Below are 21,998 nucleotides of genomic sequence, written 5' to 3'. Positions count from 1 at the left end.
CAACACCCTGCCTCCTGCCTAGGCACCACTTCTCCAGCCGTGGCCTTGACCTCACCTTCTTTTCACACATTCTGCTGTCACAGAGCAGGGCTCATCCATTCAACAGCTGCCTTCCCACTCTTACCACCAGACACTCATCCCATCAGGACAGCATCTTACCCCATCTCTGCCTCTTGTCTTTCCCAGCTTCCTATCACACACATCCCATCACACCACACTGGGATGCTCACCCCTCTCCCACCCAAGGGATGTTACAGTTTATCATTCCCGTGGTTTTGTGGAGCGTTGCACCAGTGTTTAAGTCATCTTAAACTGGGCAACCCACTCTGCTTACTTTTCTGTTTCTCATGCCAAGTTGGTGCTAACAAGTTTCCCAATCATGTGAGCAAACAAATGGTGTAATCAGCCAGCAGGATTATCAAATAGAAATTGGTGTATTTGCTAAAGAGAACCACTGTATCACCTGCAGTCTGATCATGTCTCTGTCTTTCCTGCAGGATTCTTTTCAATGGAACCATTGGAAAGAACTGGAAGAGAGTCGGGAAAGACAATTCAGGATCCTTCAGCATGGCTTCATGGACAGAGAGGCAGTTCAGAAAAGGGAGCTCATTGCAGCAGCAAGGAGTGGAGCCAAAGCCTGTATACTGCGTTCTGATCTAAAATAAAATACATTTGGAACAAATTCAGGCCTGCTGGAATATCCCACTGTACCTATTTGCTACAAGTTTGAATTATATTTTTTATTTTACCTTTACAGTGTGATTAGAAAAATGTGGGTTTTACTAGCACAATAGAATAACAATGTGTATAGGGTCTGTAATATAATTTAATTTTTATGTTCTTTTATAATGATAAAATGATTAATTATATAATTATATTTTCTGCTAGAATCAAAAGCTTTAAGAAACTGAAACTTTCTCATCAGAGCTCCTACAGCATAATGGCAAATATCTGTGTAAGAATGTCAAGACCTGTATTTCTGGTTTTATGTAGTATGTCATGGTTTGCTACACTCATTTTTCCAAAAGAATAAAAATGAGGGCAAACCCCAAGGAATATCTGTTTACATTATACATCTTTTCAGAAGGCATGGTCAGCCCAAGTTCCTAACATGTCTTCTTACATGACAGTAACTATGTAAGAGGATTGCCAGTTTCAACACTGTTTTAGAGGATGAGGGAAAACCTGTTTAGAAGGTTTAGATGATGTGAAAGCTTCCAGAAGTCAGAGTCTGGACTCAGTGACCCAGGCAGGCCATTCCTCTATTTGCAGACGTAAATTTCTTCAGTCTTAAAACAGTAAAAGGAGAACATAACATTGATCTCTTTAGGGAGCTGCTTCCAGAAAAAGTAAAAATTCTGTTACTCACCTAGAAGATAATTTGCCCTCTGACAATTTCTATACTGTGTAAAACAGCCTTTAAATCACAGAACTTATCCAGGCACAAAGCCAAGGGGGATATAAATCAAAATTAAAATCTGCCCAGCAGTAAGACTATGTAATGTATTTCTATTTTAACTCAATGCCCGTTACTAAGTGTTTAATTATGGCTATTGCAAATATTTAAATTGAAGGAGACCATCACTGGCATTAGAGTCAGGCAGCTGCTTCTAATGCTTTCACAACATTGCATTTCTCACTTTTTATTGAAGGAGGTCTAATGGAATTCTTTTATTGCCATCTAGCTGTGAAGATCACTTCCACAACCCACAAGCTGATAAAATGTTCTGTATTTTTCACTCCAAGTAAATGATCTAGTAGTCCACAAAGGCAATGCAGGTAGGGCTCATGCTCCATAGCAAGAGTTAAGGAACACAGGAGAGTGAAAAGAAGAAATCATAGAAGTAGAACTATATAGAAAAGGAAACTATGATACCACGTCTAGTATGGTATTCTGTATCTTTAAATTACATACCCTTGGTGGCAGGGAGTTTGTCTTCCTTTGTGGTTGTTCAGCATTCTTTTGCACTGCATTCCAGAGTAACAAAGCTAATTGGTGACTCCAACACCTTGATTTTCCAGAAGCCAGCAATTAAGAGCTGACACTCATGGTCCAGGATATTGCATGGCTGAATAGTTCTCAAACCTTTTCATAAGAATGTTTAAAATGAAAAAAAAAAAAAAAAAAAGCATCTTTAAGCAGATATTGAGGAAATTTCAAATCCCTATCATACTGCAAGCTTCTTTCCCTGTGATTTTGGACCAAGTTTTCAAAATTCTTATTGAATTGCAATCAAGCTGATTCAGAATTATTTCCTTCTCCATATTTTCTTTGCTCTCAAATGAAAGGACTGAGGAATAAAGGAATCTCAATAATCCAGCTGTGGAATTTTTGCCTTCAGAGATCACAAATAGCCTTATTGCTACTTTGGGACCTGATGCATAAAGTCATGTTCAGAATCAACTTTTTGAGGAATGTAAAAGAATGTGTTTTGAAGAAAATACCAATATATTCTTATATATAACCTATTGATTTTTTAGTGATTGCTGGCCTTGCAACAGAATACACAAAATAACACTAAAAATACCACCTTGCTCCTGACAAATGGGTATATCTTGATGCTGAACACAGCAGATCCTATTCAGAACCACTCTGCCCTGGCTTCTGGAGCACATTCCCTAGTATTCCTGGTGGTATGTGGAAACCCGAGGTGAGCAATGCAGGGCTGTCAGAGGTCTGGTGGGACTTGTCAGCCTGGTGTTACAAAAGCAGCTGCAATGGCACTGGAGCCAGGTGAGCTGTGAAGGCACACAGCTCGCTGAGACTTGTGGCAGGGAGCATCCACCACCTGCTGCAGCCTCACACAGATAGCTGAGGGAGCCAGCCTCTACACTGGCTTCACAGAAACACAGGTGGATGAATAATTCATGATTCACTCATTTACACATTTGTTACACCATTTGCAGCCAAGGAGAGGAGCCTGGGTGAACAAGGCTGACTCTGAAATCATCCATCAAAACAGAGTAATAAAATCAGAGGTTGCACCTGCCTGATTGTAGTGACAGACTCATAAGGAAACATTTATAATGCTGGAAGCTGCACATTCAGAGATCTCTCATTTCAGCACAAACAGGCAGACCACAGAAGCCTTCACATGCCACTGCAGTGTAAGGAGGTGTAACAAAGCCCAGATTACCTGAGGAAGACCAAGGGGTTTTGCCATGTGACAGGCACTGGACACAGGGTGCTCCCCACTCAGCTACCACAGTCACTGCTGGTGGCATTTGGCTCCCTCTTCCACATCAGCCCCAGGAGCAAGGGAAAGCTCACACTCAGTGACTGCCATGCCAGGTAATCCAAACTGCCCTAGAGAACAAAGGTTTTATTATTTAAATGAAATTAAAGACACAGAGATGGTTATGTTGGGATGGCAGGGGAAAATATACCTAGTACAAGTCTCCAGCACTCCTCTGCCAGAGGAGGAGAAGGGAAAACAAGTCACTAGAGGAAGCTGCCAGTTCATCTATAAACAGCCAAACTGCCAGGCACAGGGCAGTAAATCCAGAAAAGGACAGCTTGCTTATTGTGCTAAGGTAAAACTGTTGGAGAAAACCCTTTTTGATAGTGAGGTGAGAACCCTGAAACACCTCTGCAGGTATTTATGAGTTAGACATTGGATCTGGAGTAATTATTCCATGGGTAACAGTAACTATCTCCCACACTGATGGCTCTGATGAATTTTACTCAGTCTTTTGGAAATACACTGAGGAAAATAATTTCTTCACAGAAAGGGTGATTTGATATTAGAATGGACTGTCCAGGGAGGTGGTGGAGTCACCATCCCTGGGGGTATTTAAGGAAAGACTGGACATGGCCATGGTCTTGTCAGCAAAAATCAAGAATAAAACTCCTTAACACCAATACAGTGCTAAGGAGCATGCATTACTTTATCACAACACTAGATGCACAGGGGGTAACTTGGCCTAATGTGCATGCCTGGCTGAAGATGATATATGTGTTTATTAGCTAGAGATCACAGAATCCCAGAATATGCTGAGTTGGAAGGGACACACAGGGATCGCTGAGCCCACTTCCTGGCCCTGCACAGCACCTTCCCCAAGAATCACACTGTGTGATTGTCCTGAGAGCATTGTCCAAACACCCCTTGAGCTCTGCCAGGCTGTGCTGTGAGCACTGCCCTGGGGAGCCTGCTCAGTGCCCAGCCACCCTCTGGGGGAAGAACCTTTTTCTGATATCCAACACAAACCTCCCCTGACACAGCTTCAGGCCATTCCTTGGGTCCTGTCACTGTCACCAGAGAGCAGAGATCAGTGTCTGTCCCTCCTCTTCCCCTCACGAGGCAGCTGTATCTGCACTGAGGTCTCCTCTCTGTCCCCTCCGGGCTGAGCAGACCAAGCGCCCTCAGCCTCTCCTCACACGCTTCCCCTCAAGGCCCTTCACCGTCTTTGTCACCCTATTTGGATGCCCTCTATTACTTTAATATCTTCCTTATATTGTGGTGTACATATTAATCAGAGAAGTGTTGGATATGAAGTTGCCTGGGTTTGCCCAGTAAGCCTCAGAGGGGCCTCTTGAGGGTCTTTAGGAACCCATGGTGGTCTGGCACGATGATGTTGGTGTAAAAGCTGCACAATGTTTCAATGTTTCTGAAGGAACTGGACTGGGGCGACCTGGCTTGTTGCAAGGGGCAGTAACCACCACACAGCTCCATTAAGTGAACCCTCTGCAGGAGCACTTTATAACACTGTGGTTGACATGGTGTTGTTCAGTCATCAGTTGGACTTGATCTCAGAGGTCTTTCCTGACCTCATTTATTCCACGATTCTGAGATTCTGTGGAACGCTTCCAGAAGATGGGTGTGGGGACGGGAGACTGGGGAGGCGGGGGGTAGGGAACCCCACCCCAAAGCTACTCCACCTCCATGTACAACAGCTCCGGAGAACTCAGCAAAAGCACAGTCTGGCTTCGGCCGCCCTTTCAGGGTCTGTCAGGGCCGAACCACCCCGAGGACCAGGAGACCTTTCCCGAGAGGTGGCGAGAAAACTCAGCGGGCCTCAACAACCCCGCTTAGGCCTCACCCCACATGGAACTACAACTCCCAGCACGCCCCGCGGCAGAAGAGGAGGTGGGTCCGCCCGTCCAACCGGTGTCTGATTGACGTGCGCCTCAGCCACTCCGCGGGCTCAGGGCCGCAGCTCAGCCAATGGTAAGCGCGCGGGGGCGGGCGCTGCCGTGGGCCGCTGCCGGCCGGCTCTGAGGTGAGCGCGGCGGGCCGGGGGCTCGGCCGGGCGGGGGGAGCGGCGCTGCTGGGTCCGTCCCTCCCGCTTGCCCGGCGGTCCGGGGCGGCAGGTGAGGGAGGGGACGCCAAGGGAAGGGGAAGCGGAAAGGGAAGCAGCCGTTCCCGGTGGCAGTGGGGGGAGCGGAGGAGATGCGGCCGTTCCTGCCGGTGCGCGGGGCTGGGCCGGCCCCGCTCCGGCCTGAGGACGGTGCCCGAGCCGCTCCCCCGGCGCGGCCCGGCCCGGTCCGAGGGGCTCCCCCGCAGCCCCGCCGGGAGCCGCGTGGCGGGTCCGCCCTGCCCGGCCCGGCCGGGTGCTGCGGGCCGGCCCCGCCGCCGGTGCTGCCCTGCCCTGCCCGGCCCCAGCGGGGGCACGGCCCGGCTGTCGCCGGTGCTGCCCCGTCCTCCCGGCAAGGGTCTGCTCTCCTCCGGAGGAACGGCCGGGGCTCGGTGGATGTAGCTGCATGAAGTTGTCGCCCTGCCCTCCCATTTTGTGTGACAGCACGAGTGGGGGGAATGTTCCTCGCCTACCTCAGCCCGCACCTGCGCTTCCTTCCAGGATGTGGAAAGACGCAACTAATTTTTTTTTTTGTTTGTTTATTCTGGTTTTCGGATTATTGAAAGTGAGTTGTGGCGTCTCTCGGAGAAACTTGTGCAAGTAAGAGCAATGAGCTTTACTTCTGGCCTGTATCCATTTTCTTTGCTGTGTCTGGAACAGGACATACGGCTGGTGGAAAGGTTCAGTGTGTTGTTTTGTTCTGTGGGTGGGTTTGGAGGATTTCTTGCTTGTTTTTGGAACTGTTGGGGGGTTTTTAGGTTATTCATGAACATGTCATGTTTGTCTGTAGGTGTAACTGCCTGCTTAAAGCAGGCAGACTGGTGTATTTCTGTTTATAAGCTGGTTATCTCTCATCTTTACTCTTTCCATGGTGCCTCTCACCAAGGTCTCTCAGTATGGGAACGTTTTACCTAATTTGGGTAACAGAGACTCAGTTTCTTTTTTCATTGAATTTTGAGAAAATGAGAGCATCTTTAAAAGTACTGGAAATACAGAATAGGAAGGTTTTAAAGAGTGAAAAGTTATTGTTCTCCATGGTAAAAAAAAAAAAATTGAGACTAGCACTTTGTGCCTGGTATGTACATCTTCTGAGGACAAAAATGTCATGCAGATGCATCTTTGATACAGTGTTTCCTGTTGTTAGGGGTGCAAAAAGACATCTGGAGTAGAAACGAGAAGCAAAGGAGTGGCTGCCTAGAACAGAGGCTAGGCAGAGCTGGAGAATAAAGTGGGTGTTTATTGAAGGCTTTTAGCAGACACACCTTGGGCAGTGCAGGAGCCTCGCGGAGGCTGCAGGCAAGGTGGACAACAGTCACGAGGTTTTGGGGCAGATAAAGGTTTGGTCTGTTTGCATCTCAGGGGTTAATTGTCCAGTTACAGTGTCAGGTAATGAAGTGATAGTCCCCCAGTTTTCTTCCCCCCATTTGCTTTTGTTTCTACTTTTTGGGGCGGAGGTTGTGATGATGGCCCTGGTTTTCAGGCCTGGAAGGATTGTTTTGTCTGACCCAACTGTGATGAGAGCTTACTAACGCTCCATATGAAAGTTGAGAGTTAAACTCTAATCCAGTACAGGATCTGAAAAATATAAATCTAAGATGTAAGGCATCATTTGGATATTCCATTTTGACAAATTCAACATATTATGGTGTTTGTCAGCTGTGCCTTGCACATTCCCAATGTTGGGATTGACATTTTTGGTTTCTTTAAGTAGGTGCTTCACTGTATTTGTATGTTTAGGATAAATATGAACTTAAGTCTTGTTTGTTAGTGAGACTGGGAAAATGTCTATCTCTTGCTTCTGACAATTTGCCTCCATTCACGTGGGAGACCAAGATTTCGTTTTGAGAGTGGTGCAAGAAAAGTTTTCAGTATTCTAGAGAATCAATTGTTTTTGAATGGTAATTCAAACGTTTAATTAGCTCAGCTTGAACTCGGTGAAAATGTTGGCTTTTTTTGTAGAGGAAAAAACGAGAGACTTAAATGATGAATAGCAGTAGTTACCACTGCTAGTGTAAACCTCCTTAATTTAAATCGCTTGACCTTGTTTCTGAAGTACAGAGGAAAGTTGGTACTTGCAGTCTTTGAAATGTTACTTGTTCTGGGATCAGCACTGTTTAGGAACAATAACTGCATGTGCAGAACTCTGGTATGACAGGAAGGGGAGGGGCCTTTTCTGGTGCTGTCCTGCATGAAGCAACAGAAAGTCTGTGAAGGTTTAAAGTATTTATTGGCTTTGCTGAGTTTTTACACAAGGAAAAGTCTTTTTATTTCTTAACAAGTTGCAATTTTAGAATTTCAAACTGATGTCTGCATACATCTTGCTAGAAGTCTCACAGATAACTGCAGCTAAAGCTGTGAGTGAGGTCTCTGGGTGTCTGTGGATTGAGGGGGGAGGTTGCTGCAGTAATTCTTTGTATTAACAGCTCCTGGGAGTCTTGGTGCTGGGTGGTTTCATAGTGACTGCTGGAAGAAGAGTGTTACAGGCTTTATCATTAACTTGGCCTGTCCAGTCCTGTGTAACAAACTGTGCTATTCAGTTGTCCTGCAGTTTTGAAGCTTTTTAAGGAGTTCTTCCTGATGAGTGTATCTCTTAATGTGCAGTGGGTATACCCTGTTCCTGTACATCACTGAACTTTGTCTGTGGTGTATTTAAGAAAGTGAACTCTGCTTTGTTTTCAGAATGTTTGGGCACTTGATGCTCAATGAGGTTTCCCAAGTAAGCCAATAACGTGTGGAAAGCTATACCCCCCAGAAAAGGTTTGTTCTTAAAAAACAAAAATGTTACTGGGTTGTAAGACTCCTTCCACAGTCTTAATCAATTCCAGCAGTCTGATTTTCTTAGTAAACAGCACTCTCCTGAGATGAGCCATGTTGATACTGATCAACCTACCTGTGATGATTTGAGGTAGTTTTACAGTGATGAGCTTCCCTGTGGCTGTCTGTTCTCAACTAAATTCTTCAGAAGCAGCTTCTGAAGAGGTATTGAGCCATTGGCAGCTGGAACATGTGTGCCTTACATGTACTCTCTGCATGAATTATAAAGAAACCCAGTTGTCAGTGTTCTAAGATTCTGCCAATTAAACCATTTAAATAGCAGCAGTGTGCTCTGTCACTTATGTCAGGAGGTGGTTCTGTCCTCCACTGCAGTTGAGAGTTGACATGAGATCCTCTGAGACATTTCACAGTAATCCTGTGTTCACAAACATTACAGTAATCCTGTAAATAATCTGGTTTTTTGTGTCTGGATAAAGAAGCTTGTGTGTATTTAAAGTGGATAGGATGGTCTTTACATGTCTTCTATTGTGTGTTACTTCAGTTTTCACCATAACTTTAAAGTTTAAGTTGGTTGGTTGGCTTAATTTTTTCTTCTGTTAGAGCTCTTCTTTGGCATTTAAGCCACTCATAGCCAAAGACAATCTGTGCTTTTGTTTTTGTTAGGAGTCATCACAGGTGTTCCCTGCAATATTTTTAACCTTTCTAAATATACTTGGTTAACATCCCATTGCACTGGGTTGTATTCAGTATTAAGTCTGAAAAGCACCAGGTCTTGTGAAACCTTCTGGGTATTTTACATTCAACCCCGTGCTGCCTGATGAACACAGTAGGCTTATTTTTTGCTGTCTTTCAGCAGTGCAGGTCTGTCAGTGTTGTTGTTCTGAAAGATTCTATTTAAAAACAGTTCTGACAACTTGTAATTTAAAATAAGCTTATATAAAGTTCATTTCTTTATATTTCTTAAGTGTGTGCACCAGCTAACATTTCCCACCTTTTTAATGTCCGGGTATTTTTTCCAATTCAATGTCTGAAAAGAATCGAGGGAAACGTGTCTTGGCTTTCTTGATGAAATAAAACTTACGAATTATCTAATGGCTTAACTTAATACACCTCATGTGTTGCTCACTCCTGTTCATCCTCTTGCTGTGTGCAGAAAACTGGTTTACCTAAGTAATTTTAAATTTCATTTGTGGCTGGTCAATGAAGACGGTAACTTGTCTTGAAGGAATTATTTTAAAAGAGCAGATGTGTAAGGTTTAGGGATGGGTCTCTCCCTTGCCGCCATCCCTCATCCCTTGTGCTGTGTCTCCTCCTTCCCCTCTCTCTTCCCCTGGTCTCCTAAAACCTCCAGATCCATGAATAATAGTAGTATTGAACTAGGAGCTTTTATAGCACCTAGAAAATGTGCTCAGAGAACAGTCTCACTGTTTTTCTGGTTTTACTTTGGTTGGGTTTTTGTATGATTGCAGCATTAGTCACGGTCTGGTTTTAAAAGTTCTTGTTTCCTGTCTCAGAAACTCAGTAAAGTGGGTAAAACAGGATCTTCCCAAGAATGTTGATAAGGCTCACAGAGAAGCTTTCTTTCTTAACAAGTGAAATGAAATCTCGACCTTAAGAACAGTGGGATGAGGTGTTAAAAGAGAATTCTCATTACCTGGACACAAAATATTGTGGAAATGATTGCATAGGCAAGTCCTGCATTGAGGAAGCAAGAGACTGAAATCAGTCTGCCTTCTCTGGTAGCCTGAGTCCTCAACATCCCAGGTGACAGCATAAGACTATTTCTTATCTGCCAGAAAAGCTGAACATGTCAGTTTAGATTTCTTTTAAAAAAAAAATTGGGAGAGGGTGTTACACATAATAGTTCCAAAAATTAGATCTGTTGTGCCCGTGGACTCATTAAGCATTGAGTCTGGCATATGTGGTTTAACTGCGGGGGGAATGTGAGAAATTGATGAGAGGTGTATTGTGTTGCTTAAAACCTCACATAAATATATCTTTGGGCTTTGTAATAAGCACCAAATTGAGTGTAAGCATTTTTCTCAAGCATGTTTTGTTTTAATAATGTCACAGTTCAGTGTTAACGGGTCTCTTAAGAAAGGGATTTAAGAAATGGAGTAAGTTGAAGCGGAAAAAGATCAGTCAGGTTTCCTTTAATTGAAGGCTAGGATTGTCTACCAGTGCTGTTCCATCCCACTGTGTGTTCACGTTCCCCCATGTGGGAGTAGGCTACAGAGTGTGTGCTGCTCTTTGTGGCAAAAATCAGTCAGCTCTAGAGACAGTTCAGCAGTTCTTGTTTAACATAATGTCCCAGTTTTGGACAAATTTAGGAAGAAATGTCCAGAAAGGCTGTCTCCTCTAATAGAAGGCTGGTTTTAGCAACCCCTCCTCCACAGGTTCCCACAGGTTCAAAAGGAATTCCCTTGGAGAAAGTGAAAAAGAACCCCTTGTTTATTTAACAATCAGATTGCTCACAGGCATGAAAAAAGGAGTGAATAATGTTAAATAATAAAACCTCCCACTCCTCTGAAGAGATGGTAGATTCAGAGTCCTTTCTGTAGGTGTGGCTTGGCAGTGGGGACCCTGGGCTGATGTTCTAGTGTTTCTGACTGGAGAAAAACTGAACAGTTCTAGAGGAAGCCACGGTCTCAGGAAAAAGCTTACTGCCTCAGCTAAAGAACAAGAAGCTAGCTGAAAAAACAAGGAACAGCTCCATCTCTCTCTCTCTCTGGAGAAAGAAAGCTGGGAGAAACCCAGACGCTTATCTCTGGTTTTGAACACAGGCGCCACAATAATTCCACTGCTTCCCCCCCTCCCCCAGCTCTAACTTGAAGCTGCAGGACTCTGCTCTGTATCTGAGCACAGAGTAAATGACAGGGGATACCAGAGTGTACAGTCACCTCAGGACACATAGTTGTTCTTTTCCTGGTCCCTCCACAGGGTCCACTCACACCCAGCTCCGCACTGTGTTGGACAGGTGGTAGCTGTACCACAGGCGGGTTCCAGGATGGGCCCTTCAGTGCCCTGTCAGTTGCTCAGAGCTGCCTTTATGCTTCTGACCTCTCCCCTTGGCAGGTAGCTGGGCGTGCACATGTGCAGGTAGCAGAGCAGCTACAGGGAGCTCATATTCTCAGCAAGTATTTTGAAACTGAAATTTGTCTGCTTCACTTGCTTTAAATTCCTCTCAAGCTGTTTGGCTCCCAGCTGTTGGAATCTGGAGATGGGTTGCAGAAGAAAGCCATTCATCTGGAGTTTAGGTTCTCTGAAGATGGCTGTTTATGACAAAATTCCCACTGATTCCTGCCCGCAGACACTGCCTTGAGTATCATTCAATTGCTTTTCAGTTCAATGTCATTGGGATTTCTTAATATTCTTCTAGTTTGCTGTCAAACTCACTTTTCCAGGTTTTTAGTTCACGGGTGAGAATGACTGAGGCTTCAGGCCCAGCTGCAGGTGTCTGAGGCTCACATACTGAACTTGGGACTTCCCTCCCCTCTGGCTTTGGGCAGGAACTGGTGGCTCAGCAATGGGAATCTGGGACCAGGGGGTACTGGAGAGTACAAGCATTGCAGACAGGTAACTTTCTCTCTTCTCTTTGGTAGGTTTGGAAGAACATCATCCTCTGATCTTCAGAAACCTGGAGCTTTTATCAGTGAGCTACCTAAAGGAATCTAAGGAAATTATAGCTGTAGCTTCCTTGCCATTACTTTTTTGGTGTCTGTACCTCTTTTTCAGTGGTTTTAGATCAAGAAACACTATGAGCACAGTAAGTATTTTGCTACTCAACACAAACCTGACTCTTGAAACGTTTTCCATTGTATTTCTGCAAGCTGTTTAAGAGTTTGTAGCTAATACACAGGAACATAAATATATTGAATCTTCATGGAAGTTCAGTAAAGATTTTGAATCACTCTAGGTGCTAGCAGTAGTACAGAAATGCTGAAAATGTCAGCAAAACCCAATAAATTGTGAACTAGTTTCTCATTTGCAAACCATCATGGTAGGCTTTTTCTTGGCGAGGCAGCTGGTAAGAGATCTGGATCTGGGCTGATGGTTTTTTCCTTGCTGGAATCGGTTCTGGTAAGAATAACCCATACCACCTTTTGATGACTATAACAGCCATTCCAGAAGTGTTTTCTGTACCTTTGTGTGCTTTCGTTGGTGTTGCAAAATTGAGGGCTATGTTAATATTGCTTGCACAGAAAATGCTAAGTCTTTGCTCTCTCTTAGACTCAACGGAAGCGCCGTGGAGGAACAGTTAATTCTAGGCAAGCTCGAAAAAGAAGCAGGCTCGTGGCTTCTACTGCTGAAATGGCTTCAGAAGCAGAGCCAATAGAACTTGAAGAAAGTGGTAAGCTTTCTTTTGAAGTGATAAGAACACAAAGTGCTTCTGCAGGGTTCGGGTCTAACTGAACATGTATTTCTGGCAGTTTCTAGGCTATTTACTGGAGAAGAAGGGAAACGTGATTTTAGGAAATGCCTAGTGGCATGGCTAAATAACAAGGCTACTGAAAACTGGTTTGCTTTGTTACTGAACTACAATGTATTTGCCATAGATGAGTTGCACAGGAAAAGTCCTCAAGAGCTGCTCAAACATCTGCATGTCTAGTCAGCTAAGATGGGAGTTAAAGCAGCTGTCACTACACAGAGTGGCAAACTAAATTTTGAAACTCCCAAGTTTAAAGAATATAAGGAAAACTTTTTATCATTAATTGTGCCAAATCCCTCAAGGGAACATGCACAGTACTATTATATCCTATATGATTCATGTTGTATTTCTGTGTGATGAACATTCTCCTGTCAGATGAATTGTCTGTTGCTGTTGTCATTCAAGAGAACTGTGTGAGGAGCTTAGCTTCTCTTTTGCATTTCAGCTTGCTGAAGATAGGGCTGGTAAAGCTCTCTGTGGATTGCTGAGGGCAAAGCTTGAGTGAAATGTTGGACTCATTCCTGAAGAGAAGATGGACAGGAGATGGTTGAATCTTAGGCTGTTACACTGTGGCAGGCAATTTTCCTCCTCTGCAATCTTTGACCTTGATTCTAACTTTGTTTTTCAGCTGGTGAAGAAGTAGTAGATCTCACATGTGAATCTTCTGATCCTGTAGTCGTTGATCTAACTCACAATGATTCCATTGTGGTAAGTAGTGAATAGCACACTTGCCTAAATATTGTAGTCAAATTAGTTTTCTCATGTGTTGCCTGACTTTAAGGGTAAGTTTTAAGTTAGGATTTGGCTTGTCAGGGCCTGAAGGTCATGTGTTACAGATAAAAAAGAAGCTGCTCTGGAGCTGTACTTGCACAGGGTAGTATAAAATAACTTTTCGCTTCTGAACCTGGAGTTTATGTAGCTCAGTCATAAGTAATGTAACATAGAGATGCAGTTGATAGTTGAATTTTTTCTAGATATATCAGAGATAGAATCATAGAATTGTTCAGATTGGAAAGAACTTCTAAGATCATCAAGTCCAACCATTCACCCAGCACCACAAGTCCACAACCAGGTCATGCCCATAAGCACCACGTCTGCATGTCCTGGAAATGTCTCCAGAGGTGATTTTAAGCCAATGCCACTGGGCTACCCTGGGCAGCCCCTTGCAGTGCTTGACAACTCTTGGTGAAGAATTTTTTCTAATACCCATATAGGCCAATGATTTCAAGAAAAAGCCAAGGGAAAGAAGAGTAAGTAAAATAAGTTCAGATTAATGCTCCCAGAAGTCTTTAAAACACCTTACTTTTTTTTTTTTTCCTGCTCTTTTGAAAGCTAGAATAGTCTTTGATCCAGCTGACAGTGTTGTTTTGGGATGCCACTGCTGCTGTGCCAAGCAGAAGCAAGCAGCAGGAATAGCATAGGGAGTATTTCTTGCTGGGGTTATTCCTGACCCTTTGCAAGGGAAAGGCCTCAAACTTAAGAACAGAATTTGCACTTACCCTGCTCCAGTTCCACCAAGAGCTGGTTGGGGGTTGGGTTTCTTTTCTTCAGCAACTGCTGTAATCTGATGTGTTTATGGACATCAGTGCTGAACTGGCCTGTTTGAGGAGAAAGAGGGAAAGAATCACCTGAAGCACTAAAGCATGGAACTGAAATGGGGGAGCAGGGAGGAGTGCATTCAGGTAGCTCATAAGTTGCTTCTGTTGCTACCCCATTGGAGCAGTGGGAGCAGAACCATCAGCATCCACATAGTTGTTTACAGTGAAGCATTTAATATACTACTTCTAATAGTCCTAATCAAAATAAGAGTAATAGCCTCTCATTCTTAGCTTGTTTTGTTGGAACTGCTGTGCCTAGCTGGTCTTTGTATGTAAGACCAGGGGTGCACAACAAAGTCTAATTGTATTTTCTTTTCTCTCCTATCCCATGTGTATTGATGCAAGATTGTTGAAGGTGAGTTGACATTTTAAAATTGATAATGGAATTCTCCTAAATGTAATAATTATTTTTGTTTGCCTTTTCCAATTAATTTGAGCAGCATTTATTAAAACTACAAAAAGCCAAGGACATTGCTAAAGCATCTGGCCAGTGCCTTAGAGAATGAATCCAGTCTCTGTTTGATAGTCAGTACCAAGGACTTTCAGAAAGTATCTGAAATAAAATACATCAAAAGCTGCTCTAAATACTTTTTCTTGTTTTCTAAAGACAGAATTTCTTTAAGCCCTGAGTTGACAATAATTTTAATTAGCACTAGAATATTGGTTGTGAATGAAAAAAAAAAAGTCAGAAGTTTTGTTTAACCTGTGTTGCAGTAAAGGAACTAAAGAAAGTTATTTGTGCTCATAGTATGCACTAGTCTAACATGCCTTAAATTTTGCAATGAGAAATATTAACTTTTTTTTCTACTTTAGATGTTAAAATAGTTACATGTCTAAAGAAGTTCATCTTTTACATCTTTCAGATGTAGTTCTAATTACATTATTGGAGATGTGTTAGTATGTCGTCAGCTGCTTATCTAGAATGTAATCTGTTCTGTGCTCTGAATGAAGCAAGAGTAAGTGAAAAATGCCTGCAATAAAAGTTGTAGCTGAACACTTAGGCAGGAAGTGGTTTTAATTTTGTGACTTTTTGTGACGTTTTATTGTTTAGTAGCTTGATTATTTCTACATGGATACTGGAGTTGAAGAGATAAACTTGTGTTCAGTGCTCTCTCTTCCAGATCCCAGCAATTGTTGCAGTTCCTCAACGTAGGATTGTAGCAGTTTCTGTCAGTAAGGACTGGGAGAAGTGTCTTCCCTTTATAGGGGAGATTAACTCACAGGTAGTATAATTACATGGAATGTGTGACACTGAGGATCTTCAAGATTAAGTTTTAGCTGTTTGTAGGGTGAAGAGATCAAACAATTTGTAACAGAATATTCACAATGTCTGGACATGTTCAGCCTTAATATTTGGAAACTAGTTTAAGGTTGCTTTTAACCCAGCTGAAATATGGCCCAGTCTTGCATTTCAAGGGTGGTTCCAGGGAGAGGAATAATAGTATAGCTAACTTAACAAAATTAAATTACAGAGAACCAACGACAAAGGAGAAATCTGAGACTAAGGAGCCAGCGACAGGCAGACAGCTGTGTACTGAGCAGTGATGATGAAGATGAAACAAGAGATAACGATGTGTATGTGGCTGGTAAAGCAGCTCGAGAGCTGGGACCGCTGGAAGAGGAAACTGCGAGTTCCAAGTGCGTATACCTCATGAGCTACCAAACAGAGTTGTGTTTCTTTTGAGACAGACAGCTCTGAGTTGTGTTTGTCATCACCTGACTTCCTTTGAAGTCTTCACTTTCTCAGTTTCCTCTTTTAATGAGTATGATATCCCATGTTGCATGATAGTCAAATGATACCATTTTCACTTTAGGATGAAAAGCCAACCCAAAACAGATGTGCAGCTTTGTATACAGCCTTAAATAAGAGTGTGGGGTATGGCAAGGAAGTGGGAAACAGTCACAGGCTAGAGCTCATAATGTATTGTATTTCCTTTTCCTACAAAGCTCCAGTAGTTATGTTAGATATAAAATATTTCTGTTGGTGTCCATGAGGTTTGGTATCACGAGACTGGCAGGCAGCAGACTGGCAAATTCCAGTAAAAACACTTATGTTTTCCCTGCTTTTTTAACATACTGTGCCAGTTGCTGCCTTTCTCAAAGCAGCCACTGTGCTTCCCAAGGTATACTTGCAAGGTAACCCTGGAGGTCATGCCCTTATGGTCAATTCTTGTTCTGTCCCATGGATGTCATGGAGCCCTGATATGTTTGCATGTGGGATGGGAATCTTGCTGTTTGAGTCAGTAAAGAGCCCATTCTGCAGAGAGAGTAAATCCTGCTGCAGTGTGTTAGGCTAAGGAAATGAAATCTGGTGTCTGTGTGACTAGGCAAGTTGAATTGATGCCTTAGGTTTTTAGCTTTTATATTTTTCAGATTCTGTACTGCATTCTGTATATTTCTGAGCTCTATATAGAATGCTAGTTAGCTTTCTTCCCATTTTGATCAGACTAAACAATCCCTCTGGTCCTGGGAACCAAGGTCACACCATTTGCTCAGGCCCTGGAAAGTGTAAACAAAAATGAATGGGGGGTGGGGGGGAAGCTAACTGGGGAAATGTGACTTCATTACCTGAAACTATAATTGAACATTTAACCTCTGATATGCAAATAGACCAAACTTATATCCAGCTGAGAAACTCGTGACTGCTGTCCATTTTGGGTGTGGCCTTTGTACTGCCCAAGGTGTATCCTTTGAAGGCCTTGTAATAAATACCCACTTTATTGTTTCAACTAGCCTCTCTTCTAGGTAGCTTCTCCCAGGCATCAGGACATAAGAATTGTAGTATAAACTTATTTTCAAGTTTATACTACAATTTTTTGTTTTGGTTTTTTTTTTTTTTTTTTTTTTTTGTGGAGAGCAGGGGAAATACAGGGTTAAATGAAGCTGATATTCTTTGAGCCTTTTGGATTACTGAAAGGCACTGTAGGAGAGAACTTGAATATGTAGCTTTTGGGTGCCAGGTCATAAATATGCCACTGAAAAGTCCTATGTTATTCTAATCCACAATGTGCTTTGCCAATGAAGTTGTAAATGTTTAAATTTTGGTTGTTAAGTACTTCAGAGAACAAATACCACTAATTGGATAATCTAAAAAAGTAATAGTTAATTCCTTCAGCCTCCTCTGTTAATGATTTGCACTTTCCTGATCTCTATAGGTAAGGCTGAAAGAACTCAGTGCTGCAGCATTTAACATTGACAACAGGGTCAGAAGAGCCATCTGTAGTGTTGGACTCTTCATCCTTCTAAGATTATCATCAATTGTAATTTGTTACTGAAGTGTTTAGCTGGTGGCTCAAGAATTTGAGGAGTAAAAAAGGGAGAATTAGTGGAGTTAAATTCTGTAGGTGAAACTAGGGGTAGATGTTAGTAGTGCTTCCTGCTTGAATATAACAGGATAACAACCATCTCATGCTTTCTATGCCTGTTTGATTTATAAATTACAAACTGTGGTTCTGCACGGGCAGTGACATAAGAAAGCCAAACGTTTAGGTACAGAGCTCTGAAGGTTTAAACTAGAGATTAGTTTGTAAAGAAAAGTGTCAGGAAGCTCTTGTTGTTTCTGCTAGCTGATATTATTCAGCCCTGGGCTGGGCCATGTTCCCTGGGCTGCCAGGCTGTGTCTGTTGCTGAGTGTGTGTGCAGTGCTGCTGTCCTGGAGGCTGAAGGCAGCAGAGGCTCATCTGTAACCACAGCTTGCTAACAGACCAGAGTCAGTCTTTCTGCCTTGCAACTGGAAATTTGGGGTTGAGTATTTCCTCGTGTCAGTGTGTTCCTGACCTACATTTTATAAGGAGGAGTTCTTGGAGTGCCTGTCTCACTGGGCTGTTGCTAAATTAGAGCAGGGGATTTTTGAACTTCTGACAGCCTCTTCCCTTTCTAGAATGACTTGTTTCCAAGGCACAGCTTCATGCTTTTGTTACAGAGCTGTCATTGATGGCCTGTTGGAAAGTAGTGCTGAACAGAGCAAGAGACTGCTGTGAGTTCTTGTGCTAGACCAGGGTGAGTGAGTGCATCTTCCCCCTAGGGAAAACCTTTCCTTTAGGACAGAGAGACCCAATCTTGTTATTACATGCCACAAACAGAGGAGTTAAAGGTACACAGGACTCTTGAAAAGAAATGCATCATGGTGCACTCAGATGGTGACGTGACATTTTGTATGTGGGTAACCCTTGATGTGCAGTGAAATTAATGGCTGCATCTTCTTTCTTGTTCTGTTCTCTGTACCACAAGGCCGTCTGGTACTGTTAGCTGTCCAATTTGCATGGATGTCTACTCAGAGGTAAGGACCCACATGCTGTCATCCTTTATATGCTGTGTGAGGGAGAAAGGGGCAGAGGGGGGAGGGTACAACTCACTTGGCTGGTGTGGGATGTTACAGAGAGCTGGCTTGAAGCACAGAGCTTGCCTTGGAGCTCATAATTTGTCAGTCTAAGTCAATTCTTGGTGGTGGGGGTAGAGGGGGGAGCCCTTGGCAGGATGGCACTGAAAGATGTTGAAGTTCCTTACTCATCTAAGAGTAAAGGACAATTCCAGATATTCTAAGTCCTGTTTGTGTGGTGGCAGTAGACCAGCAAAGTTGCATTCTTTACTTCTAATGTCTGTTGTGGTTTCTTTTCTTCCAGATTGTGCAAAGTGGACGACTGATTGTGTCAACAAAATGTGGCCATGTCTTCTGCAGTCAGTGCCTCCGTGATTCCCTTAGGAATGCCAACTCTTGCCCAACCTGCAGGAAGAAACTCACTCACAGACAGTATCATCCCATTTATATATGAGTACTTCTATTTCTCAGGACAGACTCAACTGGATTTTGGGGGAAATGTTATATTTTCAGTGCTCTGAAGATTTAAAGAGCAGCAGGTTGTGCACAAATCCAAATAAAACTGGTTTTTCTGAAGACCAACTTGAACGTATCTAGACAGCTTTTTTATGGTCCAAGTTGCTTCTTGTTATGTTCCTGGTTATCATGCTACATCTATGACTGTCTAAACTAGATCAGCAACCTAGACCAGGAAGGAAGCAGTTAATCCATTTCCTTCTACTTTTTTTTAAAGCTTAAATGAGGGAGTGTGAATATTTTGTTTTTTCTTACTCTATTAATTATTCCTACCTTCACATACAGGTATGGAAGAGTTTCCTTTCAGAAGACAGATTAGCAATTCACAATTTCATTACATCTTTCTTTCATCCTGTAAGAAGCTCATGACTCTTGCTTTCTTGCATATCATCTTTGCCCAAGTAGAGTGAATACTGAAGGGTGGTTTTTTCATAAATCAGTCTTAAATTGACAACAAGGGTTATGCAATGAAGTAACCTGCTGTTAACCAGCAGTCAAGTGTTTTGAGCAGCAGATTTGAACATGCAGGTATTTTTATGAACTCCATGAGATCCCAAGTACATAGACACGTTGCAGCATGTACAGTGTGAAAATAATTCCTTGATTTCAGCTGCCATTCCTGTATTTTAATCCCAAAACTGAATTTATTTTCTCACATGATGAGATGGTCTCTTGGGTTTACTTGTGCTGTAACACTCTCTCCTAATAACTATCAATAATATAGTCTTCTCTAGGCTTCCTAGTGATAAAAGCAAAGAAGCAAATTCATTTGTATGCTGAATACCAAACTGTCTACAGATCTCCTTACTGTATCAGCTGTTCCCAGTGTAATGCTTTAAGTTCAGTGTGTTTTCTTTGCTGTTCTCACTGACACCTGACTGTGTGTAGCCTGGTGAATAGGATTGAAAATTAAATAACTGCACTGCCATTTTTGAGTGGAGGCTTTAAAAAATGTTTTGTAGCAATGTTGACAGCCAGTTAGAGAAAAGTTTAATCTCCCTTTGCCCTGAGGGTTGTCCAGTTGTTTTTTTTTAATGCAGTTTTAAAAAAGAAGTCAGCTATATCTCCTAGGAAAGACAATTCCTCTAGCTGAGAAAGCAGGAATACACCAGTTTATGCACTCTTATCCAGTCACTATTCCCCCAGGACTGAGTTCTAAATGTCTGTTTTAAACTCACAGCTAAAATGTCTGAGCTGATCTGGAACCCAGGGTGAGCTGATACAAACAGGTCGATGTAGACAAGATGATGAAAATCCAGTGGTTTATGATCCACAGCTGTGGTGGGTGCATCTGTGAGAACCTCCAGAGTTAAACCTGGCCACTTCTCTGAAGCTGGTTGCTTATAGAAACCATTATAAGAACCTTTCTGTGCCCTGGTGCAGCACAACTGAAGGGTGTGTTTAGTTAGTGCTGGTATCACAAGTGTCTTTGCTAACCTGTCCTTATCTGTAGGAAACCTTTAATTAAAGAAATTAGCTGCCTTGCAACCCAAAGTAAAGTTGACTTCTTTTTTTTTTTTTAATTAGGATGTTTCTGGATGTAGTAATACAAATACAGTAATTTTGTTACATAAAGGCTGCCTGAAGAAATGCAGAACCTTCCCCACCCTGGTCTGGACTGGCTTTGGTTCAGTGCTGTTAGCAGGAGTATGCAGTTTCTGTACTGTGGCAATAGGGTGACTCCTAGAGAGTTACACACAGGTGGTTCCTGTGTGCTCCCATGGGTAAGATAAACTGCAGGCAGGGACTGTGGCTGGCTCAGGATACTGCAGTGACTGCAGTTGTGTCCCAAAAAGCAGAGAGTTGATGCTTAAAATATTAATTGTGTGAGGAGAAGCAGCCCAGCATTAAAACTGTAGAGACCCACAAGGGTCACAGAAGCTGCTTTGTCCCAGTAGCTTAACAAAGAAAGAATAAATAATGGCTGGTTTTCCTGGGCTGGCTGTTGTGTGAAAGGAACAATCAGAAGAGGATTTAAGGGATTACTACTGAGGATGAGGGTGAGTCAAGTCACTTAACCATGCATCTTTCACAGTCTACTAGCCATGGCCTAAATGATTTTGCACAACTTCCTCCATGTAAATACCACTTTAGAGTTAGTGTCTCAATAAATAGAGCTAATCAAAATTTAGATATCATAAAATATAACAAAGTTTTTAGCTTTTGTGTACCCTGTGAAGTGCCACAAATTTTGTGCATCTCAAAAAGGATATTATGTCTCAGTACATGGGGAAAAAAATGGAAATTCATTACATGCTTTTTTCTTCAAGGGAAAAAAAAAGTCTGATATATTTCAGTTCCAGCAATATTTCACATTGACAAGAACTCATAGAAAATGAAAAAATCTTTATATTAAGTAGATGTCTGTCTTGTTGTATATAGTTCAATTTTTCCTGTATTTAATTGTATTCAAGTCTGTCTGCCCATCTATGTTGAACTCTGCTGGTAGGCAGAGGCTTCTCCTAACAGGTGAAAATAAAACGATTGGATTGATCAATCACAAGTGCTTCTTCTTTTCATTGTGCTGGAGTCATTGATTTTGGGGGGAGATAATCCTGAAGGCCAAAGCCTTCCAGAGGCTGGCTGCAGTGTGGATTGAGTGGGGCAAAAGGAGATGTGGGGAGCAGAGGGTGAAGCCCTGCTCGGGATGGGGGCACTGGGGTGAGGCAGAGGTGGGCGTGTGGGTGGGGGGAGCCCGGTAGCCAGTGCCAGAGAGAGCAGTGACGAGGGTGGGAGGTGTTGGGCCACCTCTCTGGGGTCCCATTGCAGGCTGGGTGTGAAGCAGCCACTGCAGAGAGGGTGAGGAGGAATGCTGAGGAGAGAGCTGGGCACAGGGTAGCTTCAAAGTCACAATAAAGCCCACTTGATTTTTTTTCTCCAAAGAAACTGAAGAGATGGTGTTTCCTGAAGGTCTTGGCTTATCCCTCTTGGTTGCTTTTATTGTATTTTGTTCTTTTTTACTCTTCATATTGTACACATATGGAGTAGCTGCCTTTCCAAATGCTGATGAGTAATTTACTATTTCATCACACTTTTGTTTTCATCCTAAAATAAGCTTATAACTTTT

At 42.8% G+C, this 21,998-nt stretch overlaps 2 protein-coding genes and 1 long non-coding RNA gene across 13 annotated transcripts in view; 2 read left to right on the top strand and 1 right to left on the bottom strand.

Moving 5' to 3' along the window:
• Positions 1–682, top strand: part of CFAP99 (cilia and flagella associated protein 99) — a 52,154-nt gene extending 51,472 nt beyond the window's left edge. For both annotated transcript variants that reach the window (XM_064418862.1, XM_064418861.1), the window contains exon 16: positions 498–682. In XM_064418862.1, coding sequence (XP_064274932.1) covers positions 498–665 — 168 coding nt within the window. In that variant the 3' untranslated portion in view covers positions 666–682. The remainder of the gene's footprint in view (positions 1–497) is intronic.
• Positions 683–1,891: 1,209 nt separating this feature from the next.
• LOC135299595 (uncharacterized) lies at positions 1,892–5,047 on the bottom strand. 3 transcript variants are annotated; one of them, XR_010361560.1, is made up of 4 exons: positions 4,209–4,854; positions 3,388–3,411; positions 3,138–3,307; positions 1,892–2,086 (listed from the first exon to the last, which is right to left on the bottom strand). It is a non-coding gene; the product is annotated as an uncharacterized LOC135299595 (long non-coding RNA). The 3 variants fall into 3 exon arrangements; XR_010361561.1 differs by lacking the exons at positions 3,388–3,411; positions 4,209–4,854 and adding an exon at positions 4,880–5,047; XR_010361562.1 differs by lacking the exon at positions 3,388–3,411.
• A 44-nt stretch (positions 5,048–5,091) lies between these two features.
• RNF4 (ring finger protein 4) lies at positions 5,092–21,434 on the top strand. Of its 8 annotated transcripts, none has more exons than XM_064418870.1 (9): positions 5,178–5,220; positions 11,673–11,722; positions 11,806–11,836; positions 12,301–12,421; positions 13,128–13,207; positions 14,443–14,452; positions 15,570–15,735; positions 18,328–18,376; positions 18,720–21,434. In XM_064418870.1, exons 3-9 carry the CDS (start codon positions 11,828–11,830, stop codon positions 18,867–18,869), a joined length of 585 nt encoding a protein of 194 aa, XP_064274940.1. In that variant the 5' UTR covers positions 5,178–5,220; positions 11,673–11,722; positions 11,806–11,827; the 3' UTR covers positions 18,870–21,434. The 8 variants fall into 8 exon arrangements, with proteins under 8 accessions (XP_064274939.1, XP_064274936.1, XP_064274940.1 ...); XM_064418864.1 differs by adding an exon at positions 11,260–11,327 and having other exon boundaries at positions 5,205–5,220; positions 11,673–11,836; XM_064418871.1 differs by lacking the exon at positions 5,178–5,220 and adding an exon at positions 5,291–5,311.
• The last annotated feature ends 564 nt before the right edge of the window (positions 21,435–21,998 follow it).

The sequence above is a fragment of the Passer domesticus genome, chromosome 4 (assembly GCF_036417665.1).
Source record: "Passer domesticus isolate bPasDom1 chromosome 4, bPasDom1.hap1, whole genome shotgun sequence".
NCBI lineage: Eukaryota > Metazoa > Chordata > Aves > Passeriformes > Passeridae > Passer > Passer domesticus.
The sequence above is the reverse complement of the archived record's forward strand: the minus strand, read 5'-3'. Positions and strand labels throughout refer to the sequence as shown.

Coding starts and splice junctions, on each gene's coding strand:
- RNF4 (XM_064418864.1), top strand. CDS start 11,291: ATGGGTTGCAGAAGAAAGCCATTCATCTGGAGTTTAG. Junction 11,328..11,672: donor GCCATTCATCTGGAGTTTAG/GTTCTCTGAAGA, acceptor TCTCTTTGGTAG/GTTTGGAAGAACATCATCCT. Junction 11,837..12,300: donor CAAGAAACACTATGAGCACA/GTAAGTATTTTG, acceptor GCTCTCTCTTAG/ACTCAACGGAAGCGCCGTGG.